At 40.4% G+C, this 14,867-nt stretch overlaps 1 protein-coding gene across 1 annotated transcript; it reads left to right on the top strand.

Moving 5' to 3' along the window:
- Positions 1 to 6,689: 6,689 nt before the first annotated feature.
- Positions 6,690 to 9,092, top strand: LOC124508253 (cytochrome c oxidase subunit NDUFA4-like). The gene is made up of 2 exons (XM_047074662.1): positions 6,690 to 6,778; positions 8,718 to 9,092. The coding sequence occupies exons 1-2, from the start codon at positions 6,690 to 6,692 to the stop codon at positions 9,040 to 9,042; spliced, it is 414 nt and encodes a 137-aa protein (XP_046930618.1). The 3' UTR covers positions 9,043 to 9,092.
- The last annotated feature ends 5,775 nt before the right edge of the window (positions 9,093 to 14,867 follow it).

Below are 14,867 nucleotides of genomic sequence, written 5' to 3'. Positions count from 1 at the left end.
TCTCTGTCTCTCAAAAAATAGATAAACTTAAAAAAAAAGTTTCTCCCCCAGAGTGAGACCTTGGGATCATTTCTCCTAATCTTCCTTCTCTGTTTGCCAGAGTTTGGTAGTGTTCTGAAGGAAAGACCCCATTGAGAGAGTGATATGTCATAATGGAAAGGACAAGTCTCATTTCTGATCTCCCTCTGTCACCAACTAACTTTGTGACCTTGAGCTAATAACTTGAATTAGTTACTTCATTCGTAAAATGGGCAAGCTCCCCCTAGTCCATATGATTGCCAAAGGATTTATGACTCTATGATCTATCTACTAGCCAAATACGCCTAAATATATGACAACCTGAAGAAATGTCTCTTTTGGCCATGAAGATACACTTTTAGGTATAATTCAAATGTCTACTCAAAATGCTTAGTTATACCTACATATTTAAAATCACACTTATAGGGGCGCCTGGGTGGCGCAGTCGGTTAGGCGTCCGACTTCAGCCAGGTCACGATCTCGCGGTCCAGGAGTTCAAGCCCCGCATCAGGCTCTGGGCTGATGGCTCAGAGCCTGGAGCCTGTTTCCGATTCTATGTCTCCCTCTCTCTCTGCCCCTCCCCCGTTCATGCTCTGTCTCTCTCTGTCCCAAAAATAAATAAACGTTGAAAAAAAATAAATAAATAAAATCACACTTATAAAATAATATATTGATTTTTAATTAATGTATCCATCCACTGTCATTCCATAAAACAATGTTATTCCTCACCACTGCTGTTTTGTGATTAGTTCAACAGTTTTCCAGACACATCAGTGTCCCCTCCTTCTAAGTTGTGTGAGGGCTAACACTTTTTGGGACCATGTACAATGTCGTCACTAGAAATAATAGTCCAAGTCTCCCATTGCATAGTACTTGGTCATTTTTTCATACCTTGTAGGTGTATATTTATAATATCCATAATGTGCCACTTGCTGAATTGCATTTTTATGTGTTCTCTAAAAGGCCTATTGGAAAAAAAATCTAACACTTGCATTCCAGGGCTAATCACTTCAAGAGTAATGACTACATTAGTAATAAATTTCTTTTCCTCTTTGTTTTAACCAGTTCTGGCAGATGACCTCCATGAGCATCCAAAAACAGACATTAACTTAGATAATTTTACCCCAAAGCATCCTCCCCTAACAGTAGTTTGTTCTTTCAAATTCGGCTATTGAAAGAGCATCCAAAGATGATTTCATTAGGTTGTATACTGAAGGTGACTTACTTTTTCTGGGAAATCATTTTTGGAGACAAAAAATTCACCTTAAATTTGGGAAAATGAGGATATGCATAAAGCCATTAGTTGAAATTAATTCCAGAAATTTAGAAGTAGCCTAAATTTGTTTTGTTTTGTCCTTCATTTGGCTTTGGAACTCAAGGTCATAACACTCTAAGTAGAATCCCTATAAAATTATATTACTATTCTCCTTTTAAAAGAAAGGATAAGAATTTAATATGTCTGCTCAATGAATAAGCCTACCTCTGAAACATGAAAAAACTAAAAGGAAGCCCTTTACACAGTAACCACCCACACTGGTTTATCATGCACAGCCCAAAACTGACAAAGAAGATAGAAAAAGAAAAGTTCACATACAGCACTTCATGCTTTTTCAGTTTTTCTTCTGAAGTCAACTTTCCAACAATAACCTGGGCTGTGCCTTTTTCTTCTGATTTTGCTCTTTACACAGAAGGGGGGGCGGGGAATGCTGGTGCCTGTAATAGTAGCTGGTAGCTGCTGCCTTTAATTTGCTCTCTTGGTCATGCAAGAGAAAATGCTGCCACTTTCTAGAAGCCCTTCCCAAGATACTGGAGCACCCCTGCCAGGAGTCAACTATGAAAACTTTTTCCCATCAGGAGGCAGGAAATGAAAAGAAACCTGTCCTTCTATTTGGCTCAAAATAAGGATGAGTGTATCTAGAAGAGTCCCAGGGGGAAAAAAGGGAGGTGGGGTGGGGAATAAACTCAGCTTTCCACCTCCAACACCATCACCCTTTTTTGTCCCTGATGGAAACCTACAGGCAAGCTGTTCACAGTGGATGTTAAATATTCAAAATTCTAGGAGGGAAGTGTTATGTGTGATTAGAGCAAAAAAGTAGAAGCAAAGCTGTTGTGTTCTCTCTTCAACTCTGCAACAGGCAAAGTTATGTGACCCATTGTCCAAATGTCTCCTTCACCTAACTCAGCTAGGGAAATGGGAAGAAAAAAGCTTTGACTCCAATGATAAAAGAGGTCAATTCTAAGGAGGCTGAGGGTCACCTTAACAACCCCTAACTCTTATTTCCATCTAAATGGAAAGCTCAGGGCATCCTCAGGCAGTCAGTCTTTGGAATACATTGTTCTTAAGCCTTGGGAGTCCCACAAGAAATCCCACTGATGAACTCCTGCCACCACCCTAGACATTGGCCACCTCATTTCACCAGGCCTCTGTTCCCTCATTTGGGGGTGGGGGTAGTTTCCCAGTATCCTTATTAGGAGAATTTTAAATAGAATTGTTTAAGGAGAGGGTTAATACTGACTTGGTGTTCAAGATGGCCAACTCCTCCCCCACACAAAAATCTGAAAATAATCCTGATAAAAAGAGCAACTCTGCTTGTGAGCAAACCAGATGGCTACACACCCCTTCATCAAGTCTGTTAGTTTTCACATCGTCGCCTTGGAAGTTTCTCCCCAGGAAAACACATGGACATGAGACTTTTTGACTGAGTTAGGAATCTGTTTTAAAACAAGGCCCATCCACACTAACTCCTAGGTCTGCCTGACATAATTGCCCGCTTCATATTCTTCAGGATATTTTCCCTGGCAGATTGACTACCCTTCTGGATAACTAAATATATCACTTATGGTCAACAAAGTGAAAACATTGAGGCTTCTTTGTGGAGAATTCAGACCAAAGCTTGGTGATTGCCCAAATTCTCTGGACCCACGTCTCATTATGTTGGGGTTGGGCATGGCCTGGAGGGTTGGAGCACTCCTATTTGGAAAACATCTCAGATTCTACTTGAAGGTTTATTTGTAGGGATGCTCACTAAAGTTTAAGTAGAAATAATGTCAGAAGCCTCTTATTTAGGGAAGCTTCCTGTTTCATTGGGAAGTGGGGACTGAATAGTTTATGATCTCGCACATTCCCACTTCCTCTAAGTGACTGTCATATCCCAAAGAGCTGATGATTAAAGTCCAATCTTGGAACTGGCACATTTTGTCCCTTGCCCAACATACTATATGAGTGCGTTAAAATGAAATTTGCATCTTGGAAAATATGGAATTATTGACAATAGCTTGAATTGACCAAAATAAGCATTAGTGTGGACTGAGCTATTCTTTGCATAGGCATGGAGTTCACAGCATGGGTTAAAGAGTTTATGAATAGGCTTCAGAGTGGTCCTCCTAAAAATTCTGTGGAAAAGAAGTTGACATCTGCATTTATGCCTTTGAGTGGAAGGGTCCATAGCTTCATTCACATTTGCAAAGGGCATCTGACAAAAACTGTTAAGCAGAAGTGTTAGACCAGATCATAAGCACTGAACATTAAGTAGCCTACTATACCTTCATGACTCGGTTTTACCAATTCAGTCTTTGAAATGAGTTCATTACCCTCTTCCCAAATCCTGACTCTGCCATATGCTAACAACCATGTGCTATCTAGTTCAAGCAATCTAGATCAAACCACAACTGTGTGTGAGATATTGATAAAGCAGATTTTTGTCTTCTAGTTAATGTTTCTCTCTCTCTTTTTAAGGTTTGACTTATTTTTGAGAGAGAGGTTGGGGGACAGAGGATTTTAAGTGGGCCCTGGGCTGACAGCAAAGAGCCTGATGCAGGGCTTGAACTCATGAACTGCGAGGTCATGACCTGAGCTGATGGATGCCCAACCGACTTAGCCACCCAGGTGCCCCAATAGTTCTCTTTAATAAAAAATCTTTCCTTAACAATCTGATTTAAATTAACCATTAATGAGAATAAGAAATATATTGTGAAACAACTTTGAAAAGAAAGAATGCCAATAATACAGTTTGATATCCTTCTCACTAATTCTAATTTAAATTTAAGTCATCATTATGAATTATCTGCCTCCTAAAAGGCCTAACCTTGTTTAGCATCAAAGCACTCTCAAATTGTGTATTATATGTGAAAACAAGTTTTCTCTAAAAGTGTTAGCTCTCTATTATGCTTGCTATGTACAATCTAAAAGATCCAATATATGGTAAAATATAAAGAAAACTCTAGATTTAAACAAAACTTCAACACTTTGTCAACTTTATCACTTGATCATTGCCTAATTCAATTTTCACCTCTCTATCTCAGCATACTGAGGTACCAACATTTTCACAGGAACCTCTCAAAAATTTTTAAATTATTTTTCAAGAACAGCTTTACTGAGATATAATTCACATACCATAAAATTCACACACCAAATGCATCACAACTCTCAAATTTTAAAACATTTTTGTCACCCCCAAAAGAAGTCTCGTGTCTATTAGCAGTCGCTCTTCATTCCTCCAGCCCCTGGCAACCACTAATCTCCATTCTGTTTCTACTGGTGTGCCTATTCTGAACATTTCATGTAAGTGGAGTCATACAATATGTGGCCTTTTGGATCTGGCTTCTTTGACTTAGCATAGTGTCTTCTCAGTTCATCCATGTTGTAGTATCTATCAGTACTTCATTTTTAGAGGCTGGTCTTTCAAAATTTTAAGTGCAATTTTATTTGGGCTATTACTAAGTGTTTAGAGTATGATCGTGATGTCTGTCAGATTCCTTTTTGTTGAACAGGTTCTGTGACACTGTGAAAAGCAAGCTATAGCAGTAGGAGGCATGTTATGGTGCCAAGCTGATCCTGAAGAGAGCCCAGAAAGGGCACGGAGCCATCGGATCTCCCCACATAGTAGTAGAACTGAGGTTACTCAGGTGAGAAGATGGTAGTACTGTGTGGCTTTTTAGGGCATCCAGACATGGCTGTTAGTCCTTCCAAATGTTTTATTTCTTTCAAGTGCAGTACCAAAAATTCTAGTGTTCACATATGTGCAGGGCACGCAAAAAGGTTGAGAGCCATCATTTCATTTACCCTGGTTTTCTCTGCTTGGCTGAATGGTAATTGCCATCAACGTACACTGAATGCTTTTTTGGGTAAAAACAAACTCCTCTTGCATTGGCTCCATGTGAGGCTTGCTTATCTTTTAGCAGAAGGTCATGCTTTATGGGTCATAACCACAGGTGGTTTAGTTATCGTAGCTTTTGCTTTCTTTCTCCACAGGCAGAGGAGGGCCAATCTATGCAGTGCTATGATACCACTGAGACCATAGAAGGGCTGCCTTCCTTTCTCCCTATCTCAAAAAGATCTTTCCCACTTAATTCTTTTTAAGCACCATACCAACCCCTTCTATTCCTTATAATGCCTTATAAGACTTTGAAATGATTTACTTGGAGCCAGGTGTGATTTTATTTGACTACAATTATAGGATCCTTGCCGATTTTAAGCACAGTCCTAGAGTAATGGTTCCCATATGATCACATACAGAGCTTGTTAAAATACAGATTTCCTCGGTTTGATTCTGATTTGGTAAACCTGGTGTAGAGCCCAGAAATTTGCATTTTAAGTTACCAAATTGTCCTATGTTGATGCAGAAACCTCATTAAAAGAGTCAGAAATACTGCCCTACTAGCTTCAGTTGATAAACTCCCTCATGCACTATTTCCAAAATGGCCTCCTTGAATGTTTATGTAATCCATAACACGATAAAGTTGGAGAGGAAGACACAAGTTTTAATTTTTTGTTATTGCATCTCACTTAGTAGGCTTTTCTGATGCCAATTTTTATCCATGCCATTCTCTATACGCAGTGTGCAATAAAAGTTATGTTGTCACTGCTTGATGGGAAGATGGTGATTGTAGAGAAGATTCTAGAGAGATAAAGCTAGTTCAAGAGCAGGAAAAGAAGGAAAGGCAATTTAGCATTGCTCACACTTTGAGAAAATTGGTGCACAGAGGAAATGTTCTCTGGTACTTCTGTTTTGAAAAAAATAAAGGTTATTTGTAGCATCAACATAGGAAATGCTTTTAGAGTGAGGACTGTTTGTGCAGTAAGGATTATTTCCTTCTTTTAAACTTTTACAGAAAACATTTTCAGAATACAAACCCAAGCTATAAAAATGTGTGTCTGAAAGATTCTAAACCAGTATTCAGTTTCCTAAACTTGATATCCCCTAATCTTTGGCCCTGGGGTCCTTCACATCTTCAAATCTGTTATGTAGCACATTGAAGAATTTTGAATATACCTGCTATGGAACTCAGAGCAGATTTTGGCGATGGGTTAAGGGCATCTGGTGATAGCAACCTGCCATCATCTCACATATTCATACACCATTATTAATTTTGTTTAAAGCTGAAGGTACACACATAAGTGCCAATAAAATTGCCTACCTGAATCTAAATCAGTCCTTTTTTTTTTTTTTTTATCAAAAGGCTATGTGTTCATGTGTAACAACAGTTAACAGTCAATGTTTTTTGAGAATACTTCTCTCCCAGAAGTTTTCTCTGGTTAACAGAGAGCAGTTAGATTTCTATATTTTACTTTGGGCTCTATTCTTGAGTATCTAGCACTCAATTCTATCCACTGCCAAGACTCTAATTCCTATCTGAAATTGTGTAATACAAGAGTGCACAAAGCAAGAAGTATGGAGTGTGTGAACCAAGAGGCAGAAGTCCATCTAAAGCTACAGACATCACAAGACTTGGCAAGTCGAAAAGAAAACATAAATCAAAGGTCAGAGATAGCAAAGACACAGGAACCAAGCAAGGAAACAGAAATAAGATCATGTAGATATATGGGAATATAAAAAGTTAACAAAGGCAAAAGTATAGGGAAGCTCACCACCAGGGTACAGTTCAGGTAAGTGATCAGTAACCAGGAGGCCTGCCTGCATGGAAGGCTAAGGCAGCCCCATCTTAAAACACATGGGGAGCGTCAGATAAAAAAAAAGAATCCATTCTGGACAATCAATAAGATGTCCTGGTACTGTCCCCTGTCCCAGAAGCTGCCCAGGGCTTCTTGGCCATATTCTATTGAGATCGATACCAGCATCTAGCCTGGGAGGTTAATGGAAAGGAAGATACATGATTGGGGAATGAGAACAAATCTTAACTTTTTTTTTTTTAACTGAAATACATTTGACATGCAATGTTACATTAGCTTCAGGTGCACATAATAAACAACTCGATTCATTATGCTATGCTCACCACAAGTGTATGTAGCCACCATCTGTCACCATACAGCGCTATTACAATACCATTGACTATATTCCCATGTTGTACCTTTCATCCCTGTGACTTACGCGTTCTATAACTGGGAGCTTGCACATCCTTCTGTCCTTCAGATGGTACCCTTAAAGCTATAAATTCAAATGTGTGTGAGAGGGTGAAAAGTAATGTGGAAATGGGAAACAAAAATGAAAAGGATTTCAGTCACGCCTCATGTCCTAAGAGAAGCCATCCTGGAATTCTCTTCCGGGGTTAGGAGCCCTGTTCTGCTCTCACGGCATCCTTCTCTTTCACCTACTATGGCATCAAACACACCCCATGGTGATCCGCCATCTCCCCACCCAGGCTGCCCCACCTTGAAGTAAGTAGCAGGGCTTGTTTATCTTTATATGCCCTCTAGATAGCAGCTTTGCAATAAAGGCTTACCAAATGTCAATAATTGCCTTTGTCTTATCAAAGCACAAGTTCCTTACAGATAGGAAATGCAGCTTTGTGAGACTTGATAGGCCCAATATTTTAGTTGATTAAGGTGAACATTTCATCTAATGGCCTTTATTGTCTTACAACTCATTCAAGTGATGTGTCACGGACAAGTACTCTACAGTCACACCAAAGAGCTCCTCATACCGACTCAAGGAGAATATTCCTCAGACTGACTGTTTTATAGAAAGTGCTTGGCTGAGTTAGGGGCTTACTTTCAAGAGTTTGAGGCTTTTGAACACATTCTAAGGTTGCTCTATTTTCTATAAGGGCCCTTGGTCAATTTTCAAAGAGGCAATATCACATAGCAATTGCGAACTCAAGACACTCAAGAGACAGGCTGCCAGATTCGTATTCCAGCTCCTCCACTTACTATCTGGTGACCTAAGGAGAGTTAAAGAACCTCTCTGTGCCTCAATTTTACCATCTGTAAAATGGGGATGGAGGTAGTTGTGAGAATTAACTACAACTGGCAATTTTTTTAAGCACTTAAAACAGTGCCTGGCACATAGTATGACATATAAATTAAATAAAAATTAACTACTGTTATATTTTGCTGTCCCCCAAACCATTGATTACTTTAATCAAAATTACAACATCCACAACATATTTAGGTCCTTCCTCAAAGCATTACTGCTCTCTTTATTTGATATTTTGTCCCAATTTTGGTAAAAAATATTTTATTATAAAAGTAATCAAATACGGGGCGCCTGGGTGGCGCAGTCGGTTAAGCGTCCGACTTCAGCCAGGTCACGATCTCGCGGTCCGTGAGTTCGAGCCCCGCGTCAGGCTCTGGGCTGATGGCTCGGAGCCTGGAGCCTGTTTCCGATTCTGTGTCTCCCTCTCTCTCTGCCCCTCCCCCGTTCATGCTCTGTCTCTCTCTGTCCCAAAAATAAATAAAAAACGTTGAAAAAAAATTAAAAAGTAAGCAAATACGGGTGACTTTGGACGTCCGTTCATGCTAGGTGCAGGGACTACTTAGTGCCGGGCCTTGCAGTTTTGATCTTTTCTTCTCCCGGAGCCGAGGCCTCTGCTGCAGCCAAGTTACGCCAGATCTTCAGTCAGGCCAAGAAGCATCCGAGCTTGATCCCCCTCTTCATATTTATTGGAGCGGGAGGTACTGGAGCAGCACTATATGTCTTGCTCCGGGCGTTGTTCAATTCAGATGTCAGTTGTGATAGGAAGAATAACCCAGAACCGTGGAACAAACTGGGTCCCAATGATCAATACAAGTTCTACTCAGTGAATGTAGATTATAGCAAACTGAAGAAAGAAGGTCCAGACTTCTAAATGAAATGTTTCACTATAAAGCTGCTTAGAATGAAGGTTCTCCAGAAGCCATCCGCGCAATTTTCCACTTATCCAGGAAATAGTTCCCCTCTGAATGCACGAAGTCATGTTGATGTATTGTGTTGGGGTTTACGAGAATAAATATCTGAAACTTGAAAAAAAAAAAAGCAAATATGCTAAAAAATGAGAAGAAAATTTGCACATATTATTACTTAATTTATCATAAAAATAGCTATAATAACTTCCTGAATTCATCCTATAAAATTTCATGCATTTATCTGAAGACAGTAAGAGGTATTGAGGAAAGTGCTTATCTTCTGTCTTCATTGTTTCCTAAGAAGTTACTAAACCTGAGGTCATTATTTTTTATACAAAAGAGAATCTCTCATACTTCTGGAAAATTTCAAAACCCTGCCAACATGTTTTCTGATCATCCCTACTTCCTGTGGTGGGGTTTAAAAACCACGCCAACTTTCGTAACTGCTGAGATTTACAGAGTGAAGCCTCATCTGATAATCTTGCAAAAATGGATAGGCAGTACTTCTCTTCCTTTTCTAAATGCCACATATGCCAGCTTTTACAAATGTTACAAAAAATTCCCAGTCAGCCCCACGCTGCTTCCAAGCAGGTGCAAGCGCTGTTTCTCAGCTCCATCTCCAGGGTAGCCTGGGAAATCCCTCTTCGCTGATGATCTCCCCTAGATCTACTTAATCAAGCCTGGAATCTGTTTTACTGGAGAACGAAAAAGTTTTACCTTCAGCCTCCTAGGTCCTGACTAGCCTCTCTGGTATCTAAATAATGAACAGTGGAAAAGAATGGGTGGATAAAAATAAAATGTTTCTTTACCTAAAATGATCAAGAGCTGGGATGTAATTAAAAGCTGGCCTTAACAAGTTTTCCAGAATTAGCAATTTTCAAAGGTTTTTGAAGAGAAGAAAATACTGTGATATTAAATTCACCCTGGAACATAGCTTGATTTTTTTTCAAAAGCCCATGTCGTACTTGATGACTGTCCCCAGGAAGAGTGGTCGTTGTCTAATAGAATCAAGAAGTATAGACAATAATACTATAACCGAGTCATTTATAGCATCCTTTTAAAGTTGCTTTTTAAATTAGTTTTGTCGTTGTTAATTTGCCATTTGCCTCAAGTTGAGGAGAGAAACAGATTCCACTTATTTGAGGACTCTATTTTTTCTGATTTCGTGTTGTTCATCTTGCCCTTTAAAAATATCTTTTTAAATTTTATGTAGCTCAGTTTGCCCTTTTTGTATAGTACAATGTGCTGAACTCCAGTTTATGGATGTGTTAATAGGCATAGGCAAGCCAATAATAATTCCTTTGTAAAATTGCAAAAATAACTTTTCTGAAAGTCCAACCAGATCCCACTATTAGAAGCAGAGAGCACATTTGAGTCAAAGTCCTCTTGCTCAGAAACCCCGTTGTTGCCATGGGAAGACTGTGAAAATGCTCAAATGTGGGCATGCTGTAATTAGAAGCAAACCGTGGGCTTTATGGGGCCTGTCACGATGTTTCTAGGAAGCTCCTTCTGCGTTGGCTCAGTAAGACATCCTTTTCCTACCATCATGACTCACTTGTGACTTCCAAGGCTCCCCCCCTCCTCCTCCTAACTCACCCCCCACTTGTTCTGGGTGGAAGAATGCCCGGATGCTCCAGAGGCAGATAAGTAGGCGGGTGTCCAGTCCACTAATGAGTGCACACTTCTAGGCATTTTAAAAGTGAGGCAAAGGGTTTTTGCTGGGCATATTCAGAGCTAATGATGTGATGGGTCTATGTTAATCATGCACCAGGAGACTCACTTCTTTGGCTACTCTAGCCCACTCACTAATCCATCCAAGCCTGCTTATTCCTCCGTCCTTTCTTCCTGTCAGGAAAGCATGTACAAGTTCTCCACCAAACGATGAATCTCTGCTCCTGGGGGAATCTACGAGTCAGAAATGCTTTTGAAAGGAAAGAGGAGCCAAAGCCTTTGCATAAATAGGCCAGCTGCAGAGCTTCAAGGCAGGGAGTCAGGGAGAAAACTCCTTGTGGCCTTGGCCCCAAACCTCCCGGCTGCCACTTATTTCCATTGTCTGCCCACAACCCCAAACAAGCCAGCCCACACCTCTGTGACTGTACCCACTGTCATTTTCAGGAAAAGAGATTTTCTGAGTCCATCTTGGCATTTCTGTGAAATCACAGAAATAATTCATTGAATCACAGAACCGAAAGAGGTGATCTAATCACTTTTATTTTTAAAACAAAAATGCCATCAGGAGAGGTTATCTGACCTGCCCATGCTCACGCAACTCTAGATACATAGAGCCAGAACTAGAATCTGCATCTTTTCATTCCTCGTCCTTTACCTTTTTATCACACATGAGCTTGTGCAAGCAAACCCTAGGGCAGAGATATTCTTTTCACCTCAGCTTTCCTGCTCTGGTTTCCTTTAGTGCTCTCTTTAGTGTCATGGCTCATTTGTGTCATGACTAACCAGCATCCAATTGAGCTGAGTCTGATTGTGAAGACTTACCTGTAGCACTTGTTAAAAACAGAAGTTCCTAGGACTTTCTGGGATGGGTCTCAGGAATCATTTAATGAGTTTCCCAAGTGAGTCTGAGCATGAGGTCAGTTCAGGGGAAAATGCTTATACAGGGCAATAGTCGGGGGAGGGGGCTGGGGAGGGGGAGGGTGGGGGAAGGATGTTTGATGGGCAAGGTGCCCCAATAAGAACAGAAGACAGAGATGGAAAAGACCAGGAATTTTGCCTCCTAGCTGCTTTTTTTAGTGGGTTAACCACTAGACCACACTTCCTCTAGAGGAGAGGCAAGGAATTAAAATCAAAGGTTTACCATTGATTCATGCTGCCTGCTAATTCTGCTTATTGCGCCATGCTGTGACCCAACTCTCTAAGGCTTGGAAACAGATGTGGGGAGTGAGCAGCCTGAGGTACTGAGGGATGGGGGAGGCGGGGAGAAGGCAGACAGCCAGAAAAAGAACTTCCTCTGCTGCTAAATTTCAGCAGGAGTGGAAGTCAGTTGAAATTGTTACCATGCAGATCTGGAATCATTTTTGCAATCTTCTGGCTCCAATTCCAGGTTTGTGCATGCTGCAACAAGAACTGAAAACTTAGTAATGCTCCTGACCTGACTTTTGCCTCTGCCCTTATCTGAATGTGTATTATGAAGTTACACTTTTAGCTTGACAGTCATTTTGTTACACAAGGGACTTTGATTACTTTCTTTGCCCCACAACCTCCCTCCTCATGCACACTTCTTAAAAGGAAGTGCAGAAGAGTTAAACAATTTGACCAAGATTACACTAATCTCAATATCATGGTTGTTGGATCAAAAGTGCAACCAAGCCCTTTCAACTAATTATTCCAGACTCACTTTAATATATTCTTAGAATCAGGCAACTGAAAAAAAACTGGATTTATTTTCTCCCATAGGACAAAGACTAAGATGTGCCCTTACCATGTAGCTATCCATGTCAATGTTTGTCAAGAGCACGTAGCTTTTGAATGTTTACCAGTTAATTCTAGAAATAGTTTTTGTGACTTCTTTACTGAACAGGAAGCTCTATGAGGGTGGGGCAGAAATGACAGCTTTGGTTTATACTAGACGTTATGACTGTAGCCGTGCTAAACTTCCAGGAGGTATAGAAGCTGGGTTTTAGGTCCACGGGGATTAGGAGTCCCAGATGTAGCAAAGAAAACTACAGGACAGCCACTCACATGTGAATTTCAGATTTTTTAACATGTTAGTATAAGCATAGCTCATTCAATATTTGGGACATACTGATACTAAACAATCATTCATTATTTATCTGAAATTCACATTTAACTGGGCATTCTGTTGATAAATGTGGCAACTCTAGCAAGGGTTCTCCCCATTAGTACTGGTCTTCAGGATTCTCTCAAAGGTGATTAAAATGAGACCATTATCTCCAGGGGATTTACAGTGTAGTACCCAGGGAGAAAGCAGTCATGCTACCTTGTGACCAATGATAAGCCAGAAAATGCAGAGAGATCCAGACTCACAAGGCAAGGAGCACCAAATAAGACTGTCATGATTACGAAGGTCTTTCAGAGTTGGTAACATGTAAGCTGGGTCTTAAAGGATAAGTAGCTCATCAGACAGAGATACAGAGGCTTGACAGAGTATAAGCTCAGTGTGGTTGGAGCATTTGATCTGTGTGTAGCAGGCTAGAGGTCAGGGTCGATGGACCTCAAGGGGCGAGGTTTGGAAGGTTGGCTGGGGTAACTTGGTGAAGTGCCTTTATGCCATGCTGCAGAATTTGAAACTTATTTTGATGGATAGGGAAGCCTGCAAGGATTTTTCAGCTGAGTGGCATAATCATTTCTGTTTTTGAAAGATAATTCTGGTGGCAGATTGGAGTGGGCAGAACTCGTAGGCAGGGAGACCAATTAGGAGGTTATTGAAATAGCCCAGGCAAGAAAAGATGAGCTTATTTCAACTAAGGCAGCAGTGGTGGAAATAGTCAGGGAAGCAGAAATTTCAGAGACACTTAGGTGGTAGCATCAATACAACTTGATGATGGAGGCCCAAGGGCAGTAAGACAGAAGATGGAGTTAACATGGTGGAAATGTCCAGACAAAAAAGAGGTATTGTTTTTACTCTGATGTCCTATCTGTAGAATGGACCAATAATGCTTGCTCTATTTACTTCATACAGCTGTTCTGAAAATCAGTTAAGATCATTTATGGGAAGGTGGTTTGTCAAGTATAAAGAGCTAGAAAAATGCGCGGCTCTGAGATGAACACGCATCTATCTCAGTAGACCTTGAACTTTTTCAGGACAGATGACATATTATTCATCTTTGGCTCTCTCTAGCATAGTGCCTTGAATGTAGAGGTAACCTACACATGTTTGGAGCATTGGACAAATTTAAAAGTTGCTATGCCAACTTTGTTTTGTTTTTTACCATCTTGTTCGTATGTGTCTGGAAGCATATAATGGACCTAGGTTGGCGAAAATACCAATAAAATCAGGGCCACAAATTCCAGGAGAAATACTCACTTAAATAATGGTGATGCTGAAGGAAATCCCATTCTCTTTGTTCACAGATAAACCAAAAACTGAGGGCTATCTTAGCTGCCCAAACAGATTTTTCCTCTTTACATTCCTCCCATTATAAAGTATTTAAAATCCAAAAGAAATTGACTGCTTAATCTGTTTTGGACATCGCCACTAGACCCAGCTTAGTTTAGGTGGGGAATACTCTGTCCTTCTCTGTATCTCAGTATCTGGCACCATGCCCATGCTGTGGTTGGTGTTCAATAAGAGTGTTCTAACTGAAATAAGGTGATAATTTCCAAACTAAGTACTACTCAGACTTTGAATATGACTATTCTTACCAAGAAAAAACTATAATTTTGAATTTTATTGCAAAATATGGGGAGCACATTTCAAATAATTTCATCAGATTTTTCTCCTCCTAAAATAAATCTCCCTCAGCCTTTTCCCTTTGCTCTCCCTCATCGATTCTACTGATTCTTTTTTTTAATTTTTTTTTTCAACGTTTATTTATTTTTGGGACAGAGAGAGACAGAGCATGAACGGGGGAGGGGCAGAGAGAGAGGGAGACACAGAATCGGAAACAGGCTCCAGGCTCTGAGCCATCAGCCCAGAGCCTGACGCGGGGCTCGAACTCCCGGACCGCGAGATCGTGACCTGGCTGAAGTCGGACGCTTAACCGACTGCGCCACCCAGGCGCCCCTGATTCTACTGATTCTTAAGCTATTCTGATTTTAAGAATGATTTCTTTCTATTCTCCAATTAGATGAAAATACTATATAGAGACAA

This window comes from Lynx rufus, unplaced genomic scaffold (genome assembly GCF_022079265.1).
Source record: "Lynx rufus isolate CCGP_SWC_20201006 ecotype Redwood Valley unplaced genomic scaffold, mLynRuf1.p SCAF_13, whole genome shotgun sequence".
Classification (NCBI taxonomy): Eukaryota; Metazoa; Chordata; class Mammalia; order Carnivora; family Felidae; genus Lynx; species Lynx rufus.
This window is presented reverse-complemented; position numbering and strand designations above follow the sequence as displayed.

What these genes read in the sequence shown, in the direction of transcription:
- LOC124508253 (XM_047074662.1), top strand. Translation starts at nt 6,690, where the DNA reads ATGGAGTGTGTGAACCAAGAGGCAGAAGTCCATCTAAAGCTACAGACA. An exon ending in AAAGAAAACATAAATCAAAG is followed by an intron (nt 6,779 to 8,717) that starts GTCAGAGATAGC and finishes CGTTCATGCTAG; the next exon opens with GTGCAGGGACTACTTAGTGC.